General features: G+C 35.1%; 1 protein-coding gene across 1 annotated transcript; it reads left to right on the top strand.

Annotated features, from left to right (window-relative positions):
- Positions 1–6,189: 6,189 nt before the first annotated feature.
- LOC124373949 lies at positions 6,190–25,944 on the top strand. The gene is made up of 4 exons (XM_046832259.1): positions 6,190–6,382; positions 8,654–8,854; positions 21,846–22,028; positions 25,707–25,944. Exons 1-4 carry the CDS (start codon positions 6,224–6,226, stop codon positions 25,848–25,850), a joined length of 687 nt encoding a protein of 228 aa, XP_046688215.1. The 5' UTR covers positions 6,190–6,223; the 3' UTR covers positions 25,851–25,944.
- Positions 25,945–27,324: the final 1,380 nt, after the last annotated feature.

Here is a 27,324-nt window from a genome sequence, read left to right as displayed (position 1 = left end):
AAATATTGCTCTCCTCAACGCTTTCCCTTTTTAAAAAGAAAAGTGTAATATTTTTCCTAAATTCTTTACACCCAGGAGTGCAGCCTCAGTAGTTTCCCCAATTTTTCAAATGAATGTTTGAATTTCCCTATCTCAAACACCTACTTGCCCTATATAAAAAATGATTCCAAACCTCGTCCATAAAGAAGGTAAAAAAATACTTGCGGCCACTAAAGGCATTCTGCTGAAAGCACTCTGATACAGGAGGATGTTTTTGCACATGATCTCTGACTCAGATGCCACAAAAAATTTTTACCTTTGGACAAAAACCCTTTAGGATTATTTTAACCCTCAAGGGATGATTGGTTCAGAGGGGATAGATAAACCTCTTTCCACCAGCGGGAGCTCGAATTGAGACACAGGACGGTCTCCAAAACCAGAAAAGCAGCACAGTTGTGCTGGAATCCTGGGAGTGTTGAGACCATGTAGGGGAGCTGGGTGGTTCCTATTGGGGGTCCGTATTCCGACAGTCATTTCAAGCGGATGTACGGTCGCAGCCATTATGGAAATCTGTGCTCCTTCGTGAGAATCTTAGTCCTTTGCGACTATAGGGGCAAGACGATTTAACATTTTTTCACGGACAGTCAGGCAGTGGCTGATGGCGCTGGATTCTTGGCTGTGATCCAAATCCAAAAACTGGTTTAGGGAATTGCTAATCAGACCCGTTTTCCTCCCTTTCTCAGGAGATCATACAATGTAACCGGTTTGTTGGGTTCCTGGTCTATTGGGAGGGAGATTCTTGGGAAACGAACAAGAGCTGCAATGCCTGGCCATACCAGGGCTCAGCGGACAATTATGAAGGGGGACCTCCACAAACCGTTATTTTCTCGCGGTTTTAGATGGTTACCAAGGTGTGGGACGAAACAGAAAATGGATTCGAAGCGGAGCATGGTGACGAGAAGGTGGAGGTTTGCATTCCGGCGATTGAGAGGAGTGAGGTAGTAATTAGGTTATTAGGTCACCTCTTCCTCCAAGGTTTTGGCTTCGAGACCTTCTCTCATTTAAACAGATCCAATGTCTTCTAAGGTTCATTGGGTCTCATTAACGGGGCACGGGTCACCCTGAGGGAAGCATCTTCAACAGAGTTTGGCATCCTTCAGGAGGATCCGCTTCTGTGGCAAGGTGTTTGTATGAGCAGGAGGAGGACTGTTGAGGCACCTAGTCTCTTTTGGATTGCCCTGCAATAGCAAGAGAGCGGCTTTATGCCATTCCTCTGGTAGCTTGGACAGAAGGTGCGTGATATTTGATCCCAGGAGGAACTTGATAGGTTGCTTTCAGCGGACGGGTTTGGTTGATAACTGCTGAACGTTGTTAGGACTGGTGGGCTCTCATGGGTTTGTGTTTCCGGGGTGCGCAAAAAAGCCCTTGAGGCTTAAGTGCATGGCAGTAGGCCGCCCCAAAGGAAAAAAAAAAAAAAGCTGAACCTAAATAAATATAAAACTGATAATTTTTAGTAAGAAAAGTGTGTGGAAAAATACTGCAACATGAACATTGGAATAAAGTAAGTGTTCAATTAAAGAGATGTTGAAAGACAAATCATTAAGTTTTTATAGCCAAAGTGTCCGCATACTGTGTAGTGCGGTTGGTTCTAGTCTGGATTTAATTGTGATTGTGCCAATGAGGTATATGCTATGTTTCATCTGAACGGTTTACAATCGGATGCTGATGGTTACTGTCTGAAGTTCTCTGAATATAAATTGCTATATTACCAATGCCATATAAAAAAACAAATTTTTTGAAATATTTTTGTTGTCATGGGGTTTTTAAAATCTTAAAATATGCCTTAGCACAAGTAAGATTTTCACCATTGATGTAGGTGGAGCTGAAATGAAGTATGTTAGATAAAATAATGAAACCAAAAACTGCACGGTCACTACTAAATCAAATTAATCAACATCTAGCCAAGATATCACAGTGGCTGATAAAACCAATTATAAATTAATACTTAAAAAAACTAAATGTATTCTATTTTTATCACTATAATTCAAAGGCTTACCCGGCAAAATATGTTTAAATAAAATTGTCAGTTACCAATGTATTTAAAAATGTGAATGTCCTGATATTGAAATTGTTGAATCTGCTGAATACGGAGGCTTGTATATTCACCAGCACCAGTTGGAATGTACGTATTTATTATCTTTTAAAGAGACTACATAAAAATAAATGATTAACTTTATCACAATTATAACAAGATTTCACAGGGTGGCCACTCAAAACCCGGTTGAAAATGTCCGATTCTCTAGACAGAGTTTCTCAAAGTGTGGGGAGTGATCCCCAAGGGGGGCGCAATGAAGGTTCAGGGGGGCCAAATGCTTGCTTGAAAAATTAATTTAATTTCCTTACTAAATAATTAAAGCAAACTTATTATTTTTAAAATTACAACAAGTGTACGTATATTTTTTATCATCGTCATAATAGTGCCAAATATTTTCTTTTTCTTTATTTATCGGCAGTAAAATACTGTGAGTTTAAACCGACATATTTTCAGTACAGCGCTGGACATAAGTCGCGGGGGTAGCACCTGGTTGTTGTGGTTTCCTAATGACTTGTGAAAGTGTGAGTGTGGACTGATCAGCCCCTGACTTTTCCGAAACCTCCACCACTCCTACCCCTACCACCAATGCACCACGTCTAGTGAAGTTAATGCAGTTCCTTGTTATGAACGTTCGGACATCTCTCATGTTTTGTGGTTATTTTCATATATTACTTTGCTTTTTGCGTAAGCCTTCTGAGTACGTGTATATATTTACATTGAAATGAAAAAATTTCTTGTAACTCTAACAAGTTGTGTGGAAGTGGAAACGCATCAGTGAAGACAAGTATGAGTAGTGGCGTCAGTGACAGTCAAGGTCAAAAATGAGTACCCAATCGACAAGACAAGTGTAAACCACTCGTTCTCCAATGTCATCGGATTGGGGCGGTCTCCCAGTTAAACGCCAGAAACTTGTCAACGCTGTAGAATGCATTTGACACCAAGGAGGCGCTTAAGACGAGCTTTTGACGCCTTGGACGTTTGTAATAGAATTTGGCAAAGTGTTGATGAAATGAATACCTGCCTGCGATGGCAAAGTGCTCATAAACCACCACTGTTCTGTGTCTTCCAGTATGGTAGTTATCTCTGCCTCTAGTCTCATACCGTGTATGTCACGTCCCCTGTTTAGGGCACATTTAGACAAAACAGAACAAAGATGTTTCTAAAATGAGGAGACTGGGCAAAGTCAACAGTTGCAATGTTTTGAATGCTGTCGTGCACGACTCTCTGAAATTCAACTTTGCGATTATAGGAATAGCTTTTTTTTTGCAATTTGAACACCCTCGGGAAATTAATGCCTGTACAGGCCCCCCACAACAACCACTCCATAGGAAAGGTGAGAGTGAATTAGCCCATAATATGCCGCAATCAATACCTGACCGGGACAGTACCGTGCCAAGGACCTCAAAACATATATTCTGGCTGACCCACATTGGGAGTCCATTGGACGCAGTGTGAAATTAAACACGTTGGATTTCGAAGAAGAATTCATTTGAAGGTTGAGGCTATTGAAATATTGAACACAATTGTTGATATCGACAAGGGATTGTAGCTCCAAACCTTCTTGTAAGTTATCTCTGAAACGGAGAGTCATGTCATCAGCATACTACACAATTTTACCATGCAGCAGCGATGAATGTACGTCGTTGACGTATAACATGAAAAGGATTGGACTGAGTATAGAGCTCTGAGGGACTTCATAACTCAGTTGAATTGGTTTAGAAAATTGGTTTGAGATCTGAACCACTTGAGTTCTCTGACTTAAAAATTATTTAAAGCCATAAGAGCGGCACACCTCGGATGCCATGAGATTGAAATGTGTCAAGCAGTATTTCATGGTCAACGCAGTCGAATGCTTTAGAAAGGTCAAGGAAACAGACTTAATGTGTGATCCTGACGTTCTAGTCCCTCTACCATATCAACTCACCACTGTGTCTATCGTCAATTTATTTTTCCTGAATCCATATTGGTGTTCAGAAAGCTAGTTGTTTTTATTTAAGAAATAAAGCATTCTCGTTAGAAAAAGTTTTTCAAATATATTGCTCAATACAGGCAAATTTGAGACAGGCCGATAGTTGAACAGGGGTTTTCTTTCTTGAAAATTGGATGCACTTTTGCAATTTCTAGGAGAGAGGGAAAAACTCCTGAGTTAAAAGACAAATTGACCAATTGAATCAGTGGTGTCACGATATGCCTTGAGCATTGTTTTATTAACCACATGGATCTCGATTCTAGATCATTTGATTTTTTTTAGCTGGGAGTTGTTGAATGATTTTATCGAGCTCTTCCTTAACTACAGGAGTCAGAGCCATTGAGGCTGTTGGACTCTGTCTACGCGTGAGATTCCCCTGTGGCAGCGATGGACAAGCAACAGACGCAAAAAAATCCGTTTAAAACTCGTCGGCAACCCTAGAAACATTACTCACAAGGGTGTCCTCAATTTTGACTGTGATTTGCTTGGATTCTTGATGTTTATTGTTAATGAAATAAAAAAATGAAATGAAATATGCCTTTATCCAAGAGGCGGAGTTAGGGCTATTTAGCCTATCTTATGGGGTTAATGATGCCCCATAGAGTTTTAGAAACGTTTTTTAGAAGAAATTATTGATTTTGAGCCATTCATATGCTTTTGCAGCTTGGATCAGCTTTCTGTAAGTTTTTTTTTTATAATTAAAAAAAAAGATTTTGAACTGTTCATTGGCTGTTTTTCTGTTAATTTCGGAGAAAAACTTGAGTTTTTCTCTCGAAACCAGAATGCCTTTTTTTTCTCACGAGCACATTCCATAATAGCTGCGACCTCCGCTTGAAAGACTGTCGGATACGGACCCATAGGGACCACCAGCTCCCTACAGCTTACTTGCTTCTAAGAAACTGCTAAATAAAAGGCTAATTTGTTATATGAAAAAAATAACGAACATGTTGTCCATACCTGCCTCCCTTATCAGATCTCAGGTTGTCTAATAGATTGTCTAAAACTGTAAGAATGCCAAATTGACAATAGATTCTTTGTTATGACTAGAATGCCAATAAACAAATTTTTTTTGTTGATTTATATTTATGTACGTTCATTAATTATTACAATAGGTATTAACAGATTTTACTTGTATTTAATTTGAAGTTCATACTTGTCTATATTTGTTTATCTCCGAGCATTTTCTGCGTCTATGCACAATACGAGTGCACACATTGAACGTCAACTGCTCAGCCGCTGTAAAAAAACAATTACTAAGTTCATGTCTCAAATTTGTCCACACAGTAAATTATCCTCTATAAAACTACATGTCAATTTATAAGCCAATATATTTTATCAGTGATGACATGGTTTAAAATTAAAGATCAGTTAAATGAAATACATGTTATTTAACTAATACAAATACACACCCATATTTTCAAGTAATATATATATTGTCTATGTAAAAGATATGTATCCTGGAAGCCTATATCAAAATGTGTAAACTCTAGGTAAAAGATTGAGGATTTATCTTGTAGTTCTTAAGATATGACCTTGTTCCAAAGCCTCTGTTATTTTCATTTATATAGCGTAATTTTCTAGAAATTCTTTTCTATTCTCAGGCGGTCTCCAAAAGGATAACTTTTCGCTAATGTTATAGCTGTTTTTTGTAGAGCATAAAATAAGAATAAAAATGCTCTCAGATGGCTCAAACTTTCAACTTTTAATATTGTTAACGTTAACATATTCCGGGTAGGGGAGTTGATTCTCCCGTATCCCAGTTTGACTGGGAGGTTCAGAAAACTTGTAATGGTAACCCCTCCCCCCCATTAGGTCATCCTAGATATGCCTATGGTTGATTATGACCATACCACCTTTAGGAGACCGTCTTAGTTTATGAGACGTTATTACAAATATTAACACGTTTATTTTAAGTTATTATTTATCAGTAATCTGAGGACAGTACATTTATTATGCAACTACTGAGTATATCCCTTAAACACCATATACATTTATAAAATATTTATAGGAAACCCCTTTTGTTGTTCTAATTTAGTTGAAAGCCATTTATAGTGGTCACATTCACACATATTGACTCATGCAGGATATAAAACATATTTACCAAGTGTTGACATCAAATTACGAATTACTAAAAAATATATCTATTGTCTTTTTATGTTTCAGACTTAGAAGAAGACTTCATGTCAGAGATTGACAAGTTTTTCAATGACATATTCAATCCAAAGAATCTGAATGCACCGATAGAACAGAATTTGAATGTCATGACAGGATTCAAAATATACAGTATTTTAAAGAAATATAATGGAGTTGTTCCTGACAATAATTTCTCATTTCTCAATGTAAGTAAAAACGCAAATTTAATTTTCGATAGCTCACACATATATATATATGAGGATCAAGCAAGTGATACATATACTATAATTATGTCACGTCACTCTTTGTGATGCAATTTCAAGTTTTGTTTGATTCACTAAGGAGACGTGAATTTTCTTTGTATATAAATCATTAATGACCTCAAAAATCATTGAAGTGAGGGTATTTGAGACCGATTTTGATTTATTTAAACCATCTTCAGTCCAGAAACCATGGGTGGATTAAATGTTTGGTTGTTCTAAAATATAGAAATCTTTGTCAAACATAAAACATCTCGTATTTACAAGATAAATCTAAATTTGCTCTGCTTGATGACATAACCTCAGAACATACTCACTGTAAACCAAATTTTGCTCTGATTGATGACATAACCTCAGAACATACTCACTGTAAACCACATTTTGCTCTGATTGATGACATAACCTCAGAAACATACTCACTGTATATTGATTTCATGTGGACTGGATAGTGAGAATGATATAGATATGTCTTTCCGTGTGGTTAGTTGACTGAAGATGATTAAAATAAATCAAAACACTTTAAGGATAGTATACTCATTTATATCAGTGTTTTTATATGTGTATATGTATATATATATATATATATATATATATATATATATATATTATATATATATAGTTATTTAAAACAATGGCAGTAGGTCAGTGTGTTAACAGAGAGAGAATCTTGGGACAGAAGTAATTGTATGAGCACACAAGATTATTTGTGAAGTACTTGAAAGGGCGGTATTAGTGTAAGTAATTTGGAAAAGACTATACCAATCAAACTGAGACAAGCTTTGAGCAAGTTTAAATTATTATCTGTTACACTCCTAAAAGACATTTTTCAACATAGTCTCTAGCAACACGTCCCATCTTTCTGCTAATTTGTAAAACGCCCTTGGCATAAAATTCTTTGGGTTGATCACAAAGCCACTTTTGCACCTAATTTTTGACCTTTTCATTGAATTAGAAATGTTACCCTCTTTAGGGGGTTCAAACAGATGGAAGTCGTGGGGGGATCCCTCACCCCAGTTTCTGAAGTTTTTCATTTATCAGCTGTGCCATATGTGGGCGGGTGTTGTCACGAAGCAGATTTACGCCTTCAGTCAAGAGCCTGCAGTGTTAAGTTGGAACGGCACGTTCTTATATGTCACCATAGTACTGGCCGTTGATTGTTCTTTGGCCTTAAAAAAAACTGCAGTTAGTCCTAAACTCTAAGATGAAATAGGATTTAAAATGTTAATCACAATAGGATTGTAAATGTTAATCACAATATATTAACATTTTTAGCTAATTAGTATCAGTTTATTCGCCCTTGAGTACCGTATTATAACTCTTCTGTGTTGTTTTGGAATCTCTGGTTGCATGGTACGTATGCAGTATATTATGCATTTATACACAGGGTGGCCACCCGACCGGGAATAAGCCGGAAATTTTTCTGAAAACCGGGAAAATTTCAAAAATAATTTTTCCGTCTCCAAGGACTTATAAAATGAAAACGTAATTTGACAGCTTCTTGAATCAAGAGCTGATTAATCTCGAAACATCGTATTTTAGGCGACGGGAATCGTGAAATTGTGATCGAAGATCAACATATGTTCGTGAGTTACATTAGACACCGATTGATCTAAGGTTACCTCTACTAGTATAGTGAGCTTATCTGGGTTACCCCTACTCAAGTGCCGAGGCAAGCCTCCCCCTCCCCAAAAAAAACGTTAACAATGCATTGGATAATTAAAATTGAGTGCACTAAACGAGTGGTACGCTTTAAGCGGCAGAGCGGTAGTAACCACGATACAAACGACACATCGAAAGACACAGAGATAAAAATTAAGGAGCTTAAAATAAGTGATAGCGATAAATTGTCAAAGAATTTCTCACATATCGCTAGCGACGAAATGCTACAGCACCGCAGCTTTTCTTGCAAATACTGTTAGTGGCAATAAAATGACGATAAAACGTCATCGTTGCACTTGGTGTAAGGGTTAAATACAGTACTACAGTTGTCTATTCGGTTTGAAAATAGACTAGATAATCGGAAATTTTCAACCGGAAAAACTGGGAAAAAACCGAGAGTTTGAAAAGAGATTTTGAGTGGCCACCCTGTGTACAGTATAATTTTTTTAAGGTTTAAACTACTTGAGTTACTTATACAGCTAACACCCATATTTATTATTCTTTGTTCTCTCAGTTTTAGTTTCTGTATAATTGTATGTATTTAATTTTCTTTTATAGATTTTTACTGAATATGGAAATCAAGAAAAACTAAATACCTTACAAGATTCGTTTCAGACCACGCTGAAATTTTACTACAGTTATTCCCGGGGTACGGGCAACCCTAATATATTACATCGTTCTTTGAATACATTTTTGCAAGAGGCAAACCCGAGATTTAGAGGAAATTCTGCCACAGAGTACCGTACCGTACTTGAAAGGGTAAGGAAGCCTGCACACCACAATGTCATATATAATATTGTTTATATACCACCATGTAAAATTCATTATTACGCATCTTTTCATGTCACATTGTGTGTTACATTACTTTACTTCATTAACACGTTCACAACGACGTGCGTCACCGGTGACACACGCTGCTTCGTTCAGAATGCCGGCGTGTGTCACCGGTGACGCACTCTGTAGGTTACAACTGGGCGGAGTGTGGCACGGGTGACGCACTATCGCTAACGTTGTTATGATGAATTGTTAACTTACGCCAGAGTTTAAGGCCATGTTTTATGTTCAACGCCTATCATAATAATGTTTGTTTTAATAAATACGGTTAAAATAAAAGTTAGCATGGTGTTTTCTCTTATATAAAGTGATTGTGGTTGGGAGGTAAAAATGTACGCAAAGTCTCAGTAGTATTAATAAAAATGTGTATTTAAAAATAACCAATCACACTGTTGACAAAACTATGAAGAAAACAACTACAACATTTTATGTTTGATATATAAAATTACATATGTTTCGCATTGTAACATTCAAGGCACATGGCAGGTTCATTTGGGCACCCACTGCAATAAGTTACAACCCGCTTAGAGTTTTATCGTGCTTCTTTTGCTCCCCTTTCACTGCTCATTTTCTCGTAGCATGGCAGGCATCGTTTTCGTGATGATCCTGGTTTCTGCAAAAATTTGTGATTCTGCGATGGTCTCCTCCCAACAGGTTGCTGAGGTGCTGCGGCTGGTGCTATAAGTGACTTTACCAGTGATTCTCTGAAATGTAACATTTCTATTTTTTTCTGCCGATGTTCGTTGAATATTACATAAGCGTTGACCACACATGTACCCAACAGAAGCTCGATTGCTACCTTCTTGTACCATTTTGTACTTTTTCTTAGAGACGTGTAGTATGCAGACATTTGGTCAGAATAATCGACACCTTTCTTTGCAGCATTATAAGCAAGTACAGCTGATGGTTTCCGTACTTCCTCACCTCTTCGGTTGCGCCTTCCTGTTGGTATAAGGTTATCGACATCTTCTGGACGAGTGCTCACCATCAGAACTCTTCGTTTGTCTTTCCAACTAATTACTTTAACCCCAAACTCATTTCTCTTTTTCGCATGCACATTCCTTTTTCCTCATTTTTTCAGCACACAACTCTTTGGGATTACCTCGTCGATATTGTCTCAGTGTTCCACATACATAGGTTTTCTTGCTTAGTAATTGTGCAGCAAGAGGAACACTGTTGTAGAAATTATCGCAAAATAAGGTACGGCCACTATTCAGCAAATCTTCCATCAAATGTATTACAACTTTTTGTGCATGACCAACGTTGGCCGTATCATCACTTTTTCCTGCATATACTTTGACTTTTTGTGTGTAGTCAGATGTTGTGCGTATTTTATAAAGTTTTTTATTCCATATTTATGGGATTTTTGAGGGTTATACTGACGGAACATCAGTCTTCCCCTCCAAGGCACCATCGACTCGTCAATGACGACTTCTTCCCCAGGAACATATATGTTTTTGAACAAAGTGTTCAGTAAATTGGTTAGCTCCTTCATTTTAGAAAGCGTAGGTTCAACTGTATCAACAACATCATTGTTGTGAAAATGAAGGCACTTTAAAATACTCTCGAACCTGTCCCTGTTCATTGTATTTTTGATCAGGTCCTTTTTGTAAATATCTTTACATGACCAGTATAATCTCATGTGGGGTAAAGGACACATACCCATTATCATAACAATACCTAAGAACTGCCTTATTTGGTGTCTGTCAACTGGAAGCCAGTGACGTATCATAGACCTTCGGCTTACATCGTTATTGGTCAAAAACTGATCTGCAAACTTGTTTGTTTCCGTCACAGTAAGGTCCAGTACATCGTTATTTAGAAACTGTTCAAAAACCAACATAGGATCAGAAACATCAACATTGAGCTGTAAGCCAGATATTCCAGTAAATGGAAACTGGCTAACAGTTTCTGTGCATTCTACCCAAACTCTTACAATCTCAGTTTGTCGTTGAGGCCTATGAGGTTCAACATTATTGGGGTGATAATCATTTTGTAGATTATTTTCAGCATGTAAATTATTTACAATCTGGGGGGGGGCTGAGGATTAGCTACAATGTTAATGTTTACAAGTTGTTGATTACTTACAGGTAGCGGGTTATCTTCCACATCACTCATATCATCTACAGATTCTGCCCTGCTGTCGTCAGAGCAGATAGACGGAGGTACATATTCGCTTCCTGAGTACTCAAAATCAGTTAGTTCACTTTTATCAAAATCGTCCAAAGCGTTCTCAATGTCACTGTCATCCATCTCCCAAGCTAAGATTCAAATTGCACAATAACAACTAATATAAACAATATAAAACACCACAATAGTAGCACTGAGCTAATTGTGATAAACAGAACACAAGCTGTCGTGAAGACGTAAGAGAACAGAGCAGCCGCAAGTGAGTGACTAGGTTAGCTTGATGATTGCGCAGGAAGAGAACAACAACAAGGAAAACGCGGGAAAGTAATGATGTAGCTCGCCACCCGCCAGCTGATCGTAGCATAGAGTAGGTTAGGTTCAGTAAAAAACAGTGTGTCACCGGTGACACACAACGCCCATTGAAGCGAAGGCGAAGTAAAATTGCCGTCGTCGTGAACGTGGTTAAAAGGTTTTTGTGTTGATATTGTAGTCTTCTGTTTACGTTTACTTAACCCTTTCATGCAAAAATATTCTTGTCGCAAATTGTTTTCATTTGAAATATGTGTCCTAAACTTCCAGAGGTATATATTTTACAATACTTTACTAAAATATGAATAAATAAAGTAACAGAATTGGTAACGTAATGTATTCTAATATATATATATATATTGTAAACGTTAAGGTTTTTGTTCTTGTTTTATTTTATAACCTTGTTTATAAAAAGTTTTTTAAAGCACAAAATAAGTATAGTGTAACTGAGTAAAATTATTTTTGCTGCAGGAGTAGTGTTTTTTTTAATGTATATACAGAGTGAGTTTTATGTCCTGGCACACCTGGATATAATTTAAACGGACTGAGATATCTATGTAAAACCTTGACCCTACCTATTATAACATATTTTTTTAATTTTTAAGGTTGTTGAAAATTTTTGCCCCCCTTTTCTAAAGGGGGGCAACTAAAAATTTTCAAATACAAACCCCTATCATGTCTCAAGGTTGTACACACGTCTAGCACACTGTCAAACAGCCGAAGGTGAACAGTTTTGAACACCTGCTACATTAAAACAGGTAACTGGTTTTAGAATTTGCGTTAGTGTTGACTCATGTCACGACAAACAAAACAAGACAGTTTACTGATTTTATTATTGTAAATTTGTCATAAAATTTGGTAAAATAAACGTAGAGACCTCTAGTTTGGATTATTGGATTTATTTTTTTATTCCCTTTAAAATGAGGGGTCACATGATAGGGGTTTGTATTTGAAAATTTTTAGTTGCCCCCCTTTACCCCCCCTTTACTCAATTGTAAATTTGTCATAAAATCTGTTAAAATAAACGTAGAGACCTCTAGTTTGCATTATTGGATTTCTATTTTTATTCTCTTTAAAACGAGGGGTCACATAATAGGGGTTTGTATTTGAAAATGTTTAGTTGCCCCCCTTTACCCCCCTTTAGAAAAGGGGGGCAAAATCTTCAACAACTTGAAAAATTAAAAAAATATGTTATAATAGGTAGGGTCAAGGTTTTACATAGATATCTCGTGCCGTTTAAATTATATCCAGGTGTGCCAGGACATAAAACTCACTCTGTATATAGAACGTTTAAATATAAGGTTTGAAAATGTAAGTAAAAATTTAGTTTAAATACATTTGTAAGATAAAAACTTACAGCTTGCTACAAAGACTAAAAACACTAAGAAGCATAACAACTACATTTTGTACAGCTGAAATTGATTTTTAACAGTCATAATGTGCTAAACCATTATTACACAATATTGGTTAAACTGCCAGTTTTCAAAATAGAGGAAAAATCGTTACTAAAAGCCGATAATACATGGTTACAACAGATCATTACTGTGTAATTTTTTGCACAGAATCCTGATCACAGCAGATCAGCACTGTGTAATTGTATTGCACAGACTCCTGATCACAACAGATCAGCACTGTGTAATTGTATTGCACAGACTCCTGATCACAGCAGATCAGCACTGTGTAATTGTATTACACAGACTCCTGATCACAGCAGATCAGCACTGTGTAATTGTATTGCACAGACTCCTGCTTACGACAGATCGTCACTGTGTAATTGTATTGCACAGACTTCTGATCACTATAGATCGTCACTGTGTACTTTTATTGCACAGACTCCTGATCACAGCAGATCGTCACTGTGTAATTGTATTGCACAGACTCCTTATCACGGCAGATCGTCACTGTGTAATTGTATTGCACAGGCTCCTGATCACAGCAGATCGTCACTGTGTAATTGTATTGCACAGACTCCTTATCACAGGAGATCGTCACTTTGTAATTTTATTGTATAGACTCTTGATCACAGGAGATCGTCACTGTGTAATTGTATTGCACAGACTCCTGATGACAGGAGATTGTCACTGTGTAATTTTATTGCACAGACTCCTAATCACAGGAGATTGTCACTGTGTAATTTTATTGCAGACTCTTAATCACAGCAGATCAGCACTGTGTTATTTTATTGTATAGACTCCTGGTCACAGCAGATCGTCACTGTGTAATTTTAATGCACAGACTCCTGATCACAAGACTCCTCACAGCAGATCGGCACTGTATAAATTGTCTGGCATAGATTCCTAATCACAGGAGATCATTATATTATATGGCTAAAAAAAATTGTTTTCTATTATAAGCATATACCAAAAAGATTGAAGAAATTATTATTACTAGGAAATAAGGTAAATAAGAGAACAATGGCAAAAAAATTAAACACAGGTGATTATGTCTTTGCTTCCATTCGTGGTTATCTTTCTTGGCCAGCTATAATAAAAAACATTGAGAACAAAAACAAAACTAAGCTGTTTAATGTTACTTTTTACAGTACAAATGAAACAGCAAAATGTAGACAAGCTAATATTTTCCCTTATAAGGAATTTAAAAATAAAATTTTAAATCCAAGAGATAAAAAATAAAAAATTCAACTTAGCCCTAGAAGAAATAGAAAAAGCTATTAAAATAAGTGAGAAGTCTACAAAAAAGGACTCAAAAACTAAAGTAACTTATAAACTATTAAACTCTGTTACCGAGGTTTAACAAACTCCAGAATTGCCCGTCTGTCCATCAGTGTACTGGACACTTCAAACAAAAACCTCAACTCCCAAAATGAATGAACACTGCTCCATATTGTCAGAAACCTCTCTTCCTAGGAATGACTCAGTAGACCTGGCTAATGTATCTATGGCAGATGTGTCATATAACATGCCATTGATAACTTTAAATAAGAAATCAAAGAAAACTGGAGCTCATATTCTAAACGCAGATGTGACAGAAAATATACCAATATCACTTATGGAAGCGGAGTGTGTAACAGATGATAAAGGAAACTGGAGCTCATATTCTAAACGCAGATGTGACAGAAAATATACCAATATCACTTATGGAAGCGGAGTGTGTAACAGATGATAAAGGAAACTGGAGCTCATATTCTAAACGCAGATGTGACAGAAAATATACCAATATCACTTATGGAAGCGGAGTGTGTAGCAGATGATAAAGGAAACTGGAGCTCATATTCTAAACGCAGATGTGACAGAAAATATACCAATATCACTTATGGAAGCGGAGTGTGTAACAGATGATAAAGGAAACTGGAGCTCATATTCTAAACGCAGATGTGACAGAAAATATACCAATATCACTTATGGAAGCGGAGTGTGTAGCAGATGATAAAGGAAACTGGAGCTCATATTCTAAACGCAGATGTGACAGAAAATATACCAATATCACTTATGGAAGCGGAGTGTGTAACAGATGATAAAGGAAACTGGAGCTCATATTCTAAACGCAGATGTGACAGAAAATATACACTTATGGAAGCGGAGTGTGTAGCAGATGATACTATGCAGAACAGCAGGACTAACTATGGCAGATGTGACAGCGGAAGTGTGTAGCAGATGATAAAGGAAACTGGAGCTCATATTCTAAACGCAGATGTGACAGAAAATATACCAATATCACTTATGGAAGCGGAGTGTGTAACAGATGATAAAGGAAACTGGAGCTCATATTCTAAACGCAGATGTGACAGAAAATATACCAATATCACTTATGGAAGCGGAGTGTGTAGCAGATGATAAAGGAAACTGGAGCTCATATTCTAAACGCAGATGTGACAGAAAATATACCAATATCACTTATGGAAGCGGAGTGTGTAACAGATGATAAAGGAAACTGGAGCTCATATTCTAAACGCAGATGTGACAGAAAATATACCAATATCACTTATGGAAGCGGAGTGTGTGTAACAGATGATAAAGGAAACTGGAGCTCATATTCTAAACGCAGATGTGACAGAAAATATACCAATATCACTTATGGAAGCGGAGTGTGTAGCAGATGATAAAGGAAACTGGAGCTCATATTCTAAACGCAGATGTGACAGAAAATATACCAATATCACTTATGGAAGCGGAGTGTGTAGCAGATGATAAAGGAAACTGGAGCTCATATTCTAAACGCAGATGTGACAGAAAATATACCAATATCACTTATGGAAGCGGAGTGTGTAACAGATGATAAAGGAAACTGGAGCTCATATTCTAAACGCAGATGTGACAGAAAATATACCAATATCACTTATGGAAGCGGGAAGCGAGTGTGTAACAGATGATAAAGGAAACTGGAGCTCATATTCTAAACGCAGATGTGACAGAAAATATACCAATATCACTTATGGAAGCGGAGTGTGTAACAGATGATAAAGGAAACTGGAGCTCATATTCTAAACGCAGATGTGACAGAAAATATACCAATATCACTTATGGAAGCGGAGTAGTGTGTAACAGATGATAAAGGAAACTGGAGCTCATATTCTAAACGCAGATGTGACAGAAAATATACCAATATCACTTATGGAAGCGGAGTGTGTAGCAGATGATAAAGGAAACTGGAGCTCATATTCTAAACGCAGATGTGACAGAAAATATACCAATATCACTTATGGAAGCGGAGTGTGTAGCAGATGATAAATGAAACTGGAGCTCATATTCTAAACGCAGATGTGACAGAAAATATACCAATATCACTTATGGAAGCGGAGTGTGTAACAGATGATAAAGGAAACTGGAGCTCATATTCTAAACGCAGATGTGACAGAAAATATACCAATATCACTTATGGAAGCGGAGTGTGTAGCAGATGATAAAGGAAACTGGAGCTCATATTCTAAACGCAGATGTGACAGAAAATATACCAATATCACTTATGGAAGCGGAGTGTGTAACAGATGATAAAGGAAACTGGAGCTCATATTCTAAACGCAGATGTGACAGAAAATATACCAATATCACTTATGGAAGCGGAGTGTGTAGCAGATGATAAAGGAAACTGGAGCTCATATTCTAAACGCAGATGTGACAGAAAATATACCAATATCACTTATGGAAGCGGAGTGTGTAACAGATGATAAAGGAAACTGGAGCTCATTTTCTAAACGCAGATGTGACAGAAAATATACCAATATCACTTATGGAAGCGGAGTGTGTAGCAGATGATACAGTTGATGTTTATTCTAATATTTTGAATAATAAATTACTCCATAAAGATCCTGATTAATTTTAATTTCTTTTAATTTCCTGAACCCCGTTGTCACACAGGCAATAAAGATAATTGATGACTATGATAGTATTATCAAACCCTTGCATCCGCATAATAAAAAAGTAATATTTTTCCTAGCAAATGACTCATCTGAATTTCTAAAAATTGAAGGCTCTAGATCCCACTGGAGTTTGTCGTTGTGAGATAAAATTGAAAACAAATTTTATCATTTTGATTCCCTAGGAATCTACTACCTGCAACATGCAGAGAGCATTGCCTTTGAAATAAATAAATATTTTAATTTAGCTACAGAAACACCAGTAATAAATATTAAGACTCCAAAACGATAGTAAGGACTGTGGCATTCATATGCTCTCAATAACTGATGTTATCATTTCAAAAATATCTCATGGATTCGTTTCTTTGTCAGCAAGTGTCTTCGAGGACATTCTCTTACCTCTGTCATAGGCTAATATTATAACAAAAAGGGCACAAGCTGGCCTTATTGGTCAACAAAAATCAGTATGTAAATGTCAATGCAAATACAATAAAACAACTGATATGCTATAACAGGACAGTAAATGGTGCAACATCTTCAAACAAACAGGAATGGACAAAATGTTGTGCAATTAGAAAATAGAGTGCAGACCATACTATTAAAAAACCTAATAATATGGGCCAACTTCCTCCAGAAATCAACCATCTATGGTAATATCAAATCGGTACAGTACACGCGCTGAAGGTTCGGCCCCTGTCGTTGCCCTACTAACCAAATAAAAACATTCACTCTCCAATGATCCGTCACGGACGGCAATGTTTAATTCTCGCTCGACAATCAACTTATGGTTAGGCCAACTTCCTGTACAAATAAAATTCTGAAACTTCGCAGATCTATTTTCCTGTTTATGCCAATGCTAATGGATGTAAGTTTCAATGTCTTATTACTTTTCTTCAATAAAATATATTTTAAAATTAACTGTGCCAAAATTGTGATACAAAAAAGTTTGTATGTGAGGATTTTTTTTATTATTTGGTCAGGAAACTTTCACCAGCGGGAAAGTTTTTCTGAATGAACTGAAGTTAATTTTAGATTTAACTTTTTTCAGATACATAGTTTAGGTTAGCCGTAACTTAGTCTGAAGTGGAATGTATCACCAACACCGCTGCCCTACAGTTTATGGACCATTCACGTAAATGCAACACGGCAATACCATTTGAAAGTTTAACATTGAATCACTTTGCAATAGTTTATTTATGAATAAAACACTTTAGGCCATAGTGGTGATCTGTGATAAACTAAAACTTTTAAACTTTAATAAAATTATGTTGAATTTCATTGTATTATATTCGAATAGAAAGTGTTTTGGGGTGTATTGTTTATAAACTAATTTTATGACAGATAAATGAATACGAAACACTGTTGTATAAAGAATCCTGTTTATGAAAAACTTAATTATTAATTATGTGGCATGACAATCACTTATTTTTTTAGCATTCCTACGAATACACTATACTTAGAGGCATTGGTTATATATGGATTAAACCGTATTACATTGTAGCATTCAATTCAAAATTCGAATACTACCTTAGAAATACATTGTATATTAATTGACTTTCTGACAGATAAGAAATAAAATGTCATAAATCTATCAGTGATTAAAAATCGTAAAATTACTAAACATCTAACAATACAAATTAAGAATTTAAATTCTCAACGCATAAATGTAGAATCCATTATTTTAAAATCAGCGTGGTGAACAGTATTTTCCCTAGATTTTACTTTGTTTACAAAGCTGTTCTTACCTAATATAGAGTTGCCAATGGTGAGTTCCATCCTCACCACCCGTTTCCGATTCTTCGCTGGCATCCCGTTCACTGTTGCTGCCGTCAGATGAGTCATTCAAACTAATAATAAATCTCTCTGTTGTGCCATCAATTAAATGTTCCTTTTCATAATATTCATCTTCAAATTTTACAACTTTCTTACACACCTTTCTCCAGTTTTCTTTTGTTATTGAGTCTATCTTCTCTTTGCATAACGCTCTGGTATTTTAAATGTTATTTACAACATTTTTTGACCTACATAATTTTTTATTATTCCCCAAATATTCTCAATCGGATTTAGATCTGGATGGTACGGAGGAAGGCGAAGAACACTGTGTCCGTGGTTTTCTAACAAATCGTCGAATGCAAATCTTTTAAATACATCCTTATGTTGTTTTACTAAACTGTACAATTCGGGCTTAAGTGGCATTTTATCAAACTGCAGTCCATGATCTTGTAGGCACTTGATCATTTCTGCTTTTTTAGAACCTGAATTAGGTACTTTATTAACTTGGACGTTATTAGAGAATTAACTGGTAAGTTTGGAATGAGCTGAGTTCTTGTCCATGTCATGAAGTTTGCATGGTTCATCTGATCATGATAATCTCCTTCGCTTGTTCCTGCTTTCCAGATTAAGCAAGCTCCAGGAATAAACCCCATTTCACCCTCTGCGTGCAGTATTATGGCCCTCTCGTCTTTACTTATTTTCTTTTTAAAACCTTAAAGACTGGCGTCACTCCATCCCTTTTGTCACATGAGATGATAATATATACGATTCATCAATGTAAACGAAAGGAGAATTCTCTGCTTGCGCTTGTTTTATACTTCGTAAATAGTTTATACGTTTCATTCTTATATCACTAGCTTCAATCAAAATTTGCCTATTATTTTCAATTTTTTTCCACCGAAATCCTAATGATGCTAATATTTTTCTGAGGCTAGTTAAACCCCCTTCATAGTTAATTTTTTCATTCAGCTTGTTTTTTAACAATTGAAGAGTTGGCAGGCAACTATCAGTTTTATAAAGTTCATGGACAGTTCTTCGAACAACACATTTATCAAAGTCGTCTAGTTCTACTATTTTCTTTTTTCTTTTGTATTTTTTAGGGGTAGTGAACGAACAATCCCCTTCAGTGGAAGAATCCATAATTTTTTTTTTTTTTCACTGCGAATCTCCTTAATCAGTGTCTTTGAAACACAACAAGCCGTGGCAGTTCTTTCTAAACATTTATTTATAGGGATTCGTTTATCATTAGATAGTTTTTACTCATTTGCCATGAACTCACTAACCCTCCATATAATTTCTCGAGCCTGGCTTCTCGTAGTTTTTCCTCGAGCCACTTTGGAAACATATCGGGCCATTATACCGACTGAGATGATGAATCAAAACAAAACTACTAAAACTTGTAATATAACCTTGATAGCAAGGATAATATTAAATAATTTGTAACGCCCTACAACTACCAAAATTCACTAACCTCACTACTAACTAAACTAATGAATTGTGTATAATGCACTTAAACCACTTGTCCACTTCTAACAACAGTGAATACTCGACTGTGAGGGAGAACAGGGACAATAAATATTCAGACTGCAGCGGGCCAAACATTGGCGGATGTCTGCAGAACAGTTGTTATATCGGGCAATCCACCCGTCCCCCGCCATAGTCCGCTCGGTTGACTCGGAGCCGAATCTTCAGCGCTCGTATTGTACATGGTGCTGTCTGGTAATCAGTTAGAGCAACAAGAATCTGAAGATAAAGTGTACTTTGCTGATTTGCGGAAACCCCGGTGAAAACCAAAAACGGTTTACGGTTCTACCAGTAAAAGACTGTTCAATCTCAAACAAAAAATGGGAAGGAAAACTGAAACTTGCATAATACACAGATAGTCAGGGTGGTAGGGTGCTTTTAATGGGTGGAAAATTCAATTTCCAAAGTGCATTGACACTGGAGGGGATTACTTTGAACACGCCTGACGTTTAGTAAGTCTAGTACAAAAACTCTTCAACAGAATATTTAAAAACTTTCAAAGTAACCCTTGTGTGTGAATTAATTTGCTTCTTGATGACAATTGAGCATTTAATTGTATAAATTACTTCAATATTAAAGCATAATTTTGTTACTGTAATACTTTTTTTGTATAATAACACTCTACAAACTAGAAATGGATATACTCGTATACTTCCAATACTGGCTCGTTTCAATTTATTCTGATACCAACAGAAATACTTAAGATACACAATTTCATAACACTACAACTAGTCATGTATGGAAGCTGAATTTACGAGTAGAATCCAAGTAAGTCTATTCGTGGGTGACAGCTCATCGGCAGTACACAAATCACCAACTGCTAACACGTTTACTGTCTGTATGAAAAAATGTAAATGGATAACCAAATTACTGTAGTTCAACAAATAATATTTTAATTGTAATTAGTATTTTCTATATTTATTTTGACGCATCGTCACAAGCCTGCTGCGTCTATTCATGGACAACAACTGACCGGCAGTACACAAATTACTGATTATTAAAATGTGTTTTTGTAGTTCTTTGTGTGTAAAAACTTTTTAGATACATACAGTAATAAAATGACATGATGTATAAATTAAATTTTAATTGAAGTTTGTATTTTTATGTCTGAATTTGTCAACGCCAGCATGTCTACTGGTTTTATGCACGGATGTCAGCTGCTGAGCTATAGACAGATGATCGCAAACTTTTATTTCATCTATATGTTGTAGTTTTACGTTAATAGATTATCTATATATAATATATCCATACATTTTTACGTAAACGGAATATATTCTGGAAGCTCATTTTATAAGTGACCATTTTATATTATTTAAAAGGTAGGAGATACAACCTGTAGTTTTACTAATAACAATAACGTGTGCTTTCGTCAAACAGTTCAAACTACAGTAGTGTATTACTACTGTTTGACAAAGGTATGTGTTATTGTTATTAGTCAATCCACAGTTCAGGGCTGTTTAATATGGAAAATTGTAGTTTTAAAAATATATTTATTTCCCTGAATCTCTGGGGATTCCTTTGAAGTAGCATGGCATTCTTAGGGTTGTTTTTTCCAAAAGGTCAAAGTTAAAGTAGAGTTCAGATAAACGTATTTGGTTTATTTGTTAGTTGTACTGAACCGACTTTGTGTACAGGTAAAATCTTTGTCTCGTACTGAAATTTTGTGGACTGCAGACCATCGACCCGCAATGCCGGGCTGCAGTCTGCCCCATGGTACCGTTGCGTTGGTAATTGTTTGTTGTCTTTATTTTTCGAAACATCGTTGAAAGGAATTTTATGAGGTACACACAATGTTATGTCGACACAATGAAAGGTACAGAGAAACATTTGTTTTACAGAAAATATATAAATGTGTATTTTTTTTAGTTTGTGGTACGAAAAACAAACATAGCTATACAAGAATGGATTTTAGACGAATATGAGAACAAAATCAGAGGCGATCGCATAACAGTAAGACACGACCAAATCTGGCCTGACTTAAGATCAGAGATGAGGTTCTTTGTTGGAAGTCAGGAAGATGAACGGGCTTCATCTGATATTGTTGTAAAGGTGAGTTTCTTGATATAAACTAATGTTTTTATAGTTAGAGTCGTGCTATATGGAATGGTTTGTACTTTTAAAAACTTGTAGTGTTGTAAATAATTTTTCCACAGTCAGAATAACAAATAAATCACCCACAATAATTGTTTGTGCAAGTAATTTAATTATTGGTGACAAGCTTCTAAGAGAACTTTAAGCCACAATCTATAGGCAAATATTAATTTATAAATTTTCTAAGACACGAGACATAGAAGACAGTGGACATACCTCTTTGAATTGGTAACTAGAATGACTATTTGGACGTAATGTGCAAAAGTGCAAATTTAATTGTGCAGGGTGCAGATGAAATCAGGGTAATTTAATGGTGCAGACCAGGAAAATTTGGAATGGTGTAGATTAGAAGGTTAATAATGGATTCTTCAAGGAGATATTGGATATGGAGGAAGGTTGCAGATAGAATCATGTTGGATCTTGAAGGCCAGGTGGTTTGTGGTGGGATATGACGGATACGTACTCAGAAGTGCACTTCCCTCCCAATGGCCAGCATGTTTCTCAATAAAGGCTACTCTACCATATTTGTTAAGAATTAAACCCCACCAGCCCAGTTCAGCACATAACCTGAACCTAAAAAAGGACTCTTGAGACATTAGTCATCAGCCGCCACCCTGGTTACCTCGTAGCTTCAGCAAAATTTTACCTGCATTTAGGCCTGTTCAATTTTATACAGGCAAAAATAATAAAACACTAGTACTTGACAGCCATTGTATAGCTTTTCAAAAATTTATTTTACACAAGATACTCATAAATAGATGCATCCCAAATAGGACAACATGTGAATCCATCCATATTGTCATTGAAATACGTTGTGATATTAATGAAACAACTGCTAGAAGCCAGCAACAATTTCACATGTTTTGAGCTTTATCACACATACTGTGAAAAGTTACTATATGAACTATAGTCGTGCCACTGCAGTCGACTTCAGTTGCTAACGTGACAACATATTTTTTTAACATCCATAAAAACGAATCCTGGTAGTTTAGAATAAAGTTACAAGGCAACTCCTTGGAGAATTTTAGTCCAACATGAGGTTTATTTCTTGCAAAACTACAATATGAAGGGCTTTTGGAAAAGCAATAGTCTTATATTTATGTATGTAATAACTGAAATAGATTTACAGCTTGAGTTTTTCAACGAAACAAGACGTGAAAATTATTTACTTTACGTTAATGCGAATAATCTTTTTGGTTGGGCACTCCCTTATGGCACTTACTATTTGATGATATAAAACTGATGAGTCTGAAGACTTATACAATTGAAAAATGGAAGGAAATAATTTTAGAACTCACAGAAGATGAATCTTATGGTTATATTCTTGAGGTTGAACATTTGTTGAATATCCAACAAATTTACCCAAAAATATAGGGCTGTACTACTTGCTCCAGGTAATTATAAAAACAACTGTTCATTACTCTTCATCATAAAAATGAATATTTCTTTCAAAATTGAATAAATTTCAGTATTATTAGTATGCTTAATCAAGTAATATAACTCTAATAGTAATTCAGAATTGAACCAGTTCTTATTCTCAATTACATTATTTATTCCAAATTTAATTTTTTAACTGGCAAAAAACAAGTGTATGAAATATAAAAACGTATTTCGAATTTTTGAAAATTTATTATTTTAGTCTTATCGTGAATATTTACTAAACTAAGTATTATATTTCAATGCAAACAATAAGTGAGCAACTGATAAATCATTAACAGGTATTTTTACATTGCTGTTAATGTTCTTAAAATTGTTTTTGATTTTAAGTGTTATAAATAGAGCAAAATGGTCAGACGGATGTTCTTTCAAGATAGAAGACTACTCCCAATAATCCTTATGAGCAGATGAAACGAAATTGTCTATAGAGCTTCGACCACTAAGTGAAGCTGTATAGATAAACCCGCTCACAAAGAAACCTGCACAGAAACAAATATCTGAGCAGCACTGCGCAGGAGCCCCCATCCGGCGGGGGGTTGTGGTGGGGAGTGGGACCAGCATCTTCTTGTCTCTGTTAGTAGCTGTGTGGATCGTGTCTCATTTGTACAGTTTTGTTTACACTGCAGCTACTTACCTGTTCTATAACTGTAATATCTCAACCACTTCATTGGTCAGCTTGGTATGCCATTTTTGTTCCAGTGTGATGGCCATTAAAATAGATTTTAAAATTCCTAATTTGGTTATTTAGAGGTAAAGTAAGAATTTTTCTGGTATGCTAATGACATTTCCTAAACTTTTTGTAATATCTCAACCCCTTCATTGGTCAGCTTGGTATGACATTTTGGTCCAGTGTGATGGCCATTAAAATAGATTTTAAAATTCCTAATTTGGTTATTTAGAGGTAAAGTAAGAATTTTCTGGTATCCTAATGACATTTCCTAAACTTTTTGTAATATCTCAACCACTTCATTGGTCAGCTTGGTGCTTGGTGTGCCATTTTGTTCCAGTGTAATGGCCATTAAAATAGATTTTAAAACTCCTAATTAGGTTATTTAGAGGTAAAGTAAGAATTTTTCTGGTATGCTAATGACATTTCCTAAACTTTTTGTAATATCTCAACCACTTCATTGGTCAGCTTGGTATGCCATTTTGTTCCAGTGTAATGGCCATTAAAATAGATTTTAAAACTCCTAATTAGGTTATTTAGAGGTAAAGTAAGAATTTTTCTGGTATGCTAATGACATTTCCTAAACTTTTTGTAATATCTCAACCACTTCATTGGTCAGCTTGGTATGCCATTTTGGTCCAGTGTGATGGCTATTAAAATAGATTTTAAAATTCCTAATTAGGTTATTTAGAGGTAAAGTAAGAATTTTTCTGGTATGCTAATGACATTTCCTAAACTTTTTGTAATATCTCAACCACTTCATTGGTCAGCTTGGTATGCCATTTTGTTCCAGTGTGATGGCCGTTAAAATATATTTTAAATTCACAATAGGTTATTTAAAGATTTAGAGAAAAATTAAGAAGTGATCAATTCAGTTCAATTCGTTATTTGCCGTTAAATAACATATGTTACAATAGGCTTTGTCACATTAGTCAATTAAATGGTAGCACAATGATATAAATAAAATAGTAGACATTTGACTTCAGTGCAAATTTGATGTAAGATAGCTTGTTGTTTATCAATGTGTCTTAATCTAAATATAACAATTAACAATATATAACAATGAAAAAATATAGCAATTAATAAAATTAACAATCAATAAATACAACAAATACAAAAATTACAAAATATGAGAATAAATTATGATATATAAGTATTACACCTAAAATAGTATGTCATCTAATGAAACATTGTAGAATTCGTCTAAACTACAAAACGATTTTTTTTTAACCATTTCTTAAGAACTAATTTAAAGATCGTGCTAATTACATTTTGTAAATGTTTTGTAGATTGTAAATGTATTTTGTAAATATCTCAACCTGTTTTTGAGATATTTGTTATTTGTAAACTCTATAAGAAATTAATTATTACTGTTTCTGTTTCTATAAAATATATCTACTTCTTCCATGTGAGACAGAGTGATCATGTTACGTAATAAATCATAACTAATATCATTTACATAGCTAGTTGTTATGGACTTAATTATTGGTAATTTTAATTTATTTTGAATTTATGTTTTTTTTAATTTTCAGAAAGCAGCTGAAATTTACTACAAGAAACTTTCTCAAGAAATATTAGAAACTTTTAGGTCAACATGTAAAGAGAAGTCAATAGAAGAAGTAGCTGAATATTTCACAGAGTGTCAGTGTATCGATTGTGATTTTCAGACTAAATAGGAATTTCAATGTACAAGAAAATGTAGCAATCTGGATGGCTGAAAAACATGTTCTGAAGGATGAATTTCTGATGATTTTGGTTGAGGTAATTTGATTACTTTTTATTCTTGCCTGTTATACTAATTTACGTAATTCAATACTTTAAATATTTCCATCTATGTAAATGTGGTCCATACCAAAAATATTAAAAGATTTAATAGCTAAACAATGATTAGTGATTGTATTGGGTAAATATGATGATCAGGGAAAGTGTAGTTAACATGGTTTTATTATATTATTTATTGCCCATATTCATTTTAAATACCATTTAATTCAATAAATGAAATGAAAAAATGTCTTTATTAGAGGTGAAGTTAGGACTACCTCTCTACCACTTGGGAAATTTGCAACCCATTCCCAGCGATGTAATTATGGTTACCATTGATGTCCAGTCTCTATACACAAACATTCCTCACAATTTGGGCGAAGAAGCAATTCATAGTTTTTTAAGAACTAGACCTAAGCAAGCCAGTCCCAGCACAAAATTTATAATGACATTACTTAATTTTATTTTAACTATGAACAACTTTAAATTTCAAGATAAAAATTACCTCCAAATTAATGGAACAGCTATGGGCACCAGGATGGCACCTGCGTATGCTAATCTATTTATGGCAAAATTAGAAGAAGATTTTTTGAATTCTCAATCCTACAAACCTCTTGTATGGTTGAGATTCATTGACGATATTTTTATGATTTGGAATAATAGCTTTTAACATTTAAAAGAATTTTTGGAAAATCTGAACAAATTCTCTATTTTGAAATTTACCTGGAAATTTTCTAAAGAAATCATAACATTCTTGGATGTAGATGTTTTTATTAAATCTGGATTTCTCAAAACAAAAATTCATATTAAAGACAGTAACACAATGGATTATCTACATTTCAACAGCTGCCATCCTGTACATGTCAAAAAATCAGTACCAAAGGGTTTATCAGTTAGGGCCAAAAAATTATGTACTGATAGTGCCTCCGATTATCAAAATTATCTAGAAAAACTTGGAAATGCATTTGTCAAAAGAAAATATCCTTCAAAATGTATAAATAATCAAATTAAACACTTTAATGTTCATAAAATCCAAAATAATGATGATGTAAAATTTATAACAAAATATTTTCCTGGTTTATAAAAAACAAACAATATTCTAAGAACGGCACACAAAATTCTTGAATCTTCACCAATTACTAAAAACTTATTTTCAAAACCACCCAGGCTAGTGTTTCGTAGAAATACTAACCTGAAAAATCTTCTGGTACGGTCCAAATTGCCACCTACTGACATTCAAAATTCAGAAAAGAAGAAAAGTTTTAAGTGTCAACCCTGTAAAGACAAACAATGTAATACTTGCAAAATTATAAAATCGTTCCAATTTTTTTTACCAGTAGTAAAACAAAGAAAACTTACCCTATTAGAGGAGAAATTAATTGCAAAAGC

This window comes from Homalodisca vitripennis, unplaced genomic scaffold (assembly GCF_021130785.1).
Source record: "Homalodisca vitripennis isolate AUS2020 unplaced genomic scaffold, UT_GWSS_2.1 ScUCBcl_6798;HRSCAF=14176, whole genome shotgun sequence".
Classification (NCBI taxonomy): domain Eukaryota; kingdom Metazoa; phylum Arthropoda; class Insecta; order Hemiptera; family Cicadellidae; genus Homalodisca; species Homalodisca vitripennis.
The sequence above is the reverse complement of the archived record's forward strand: the minus strand, read 5'-3'. Positions and strand labels throughout refer to the sequence as shown.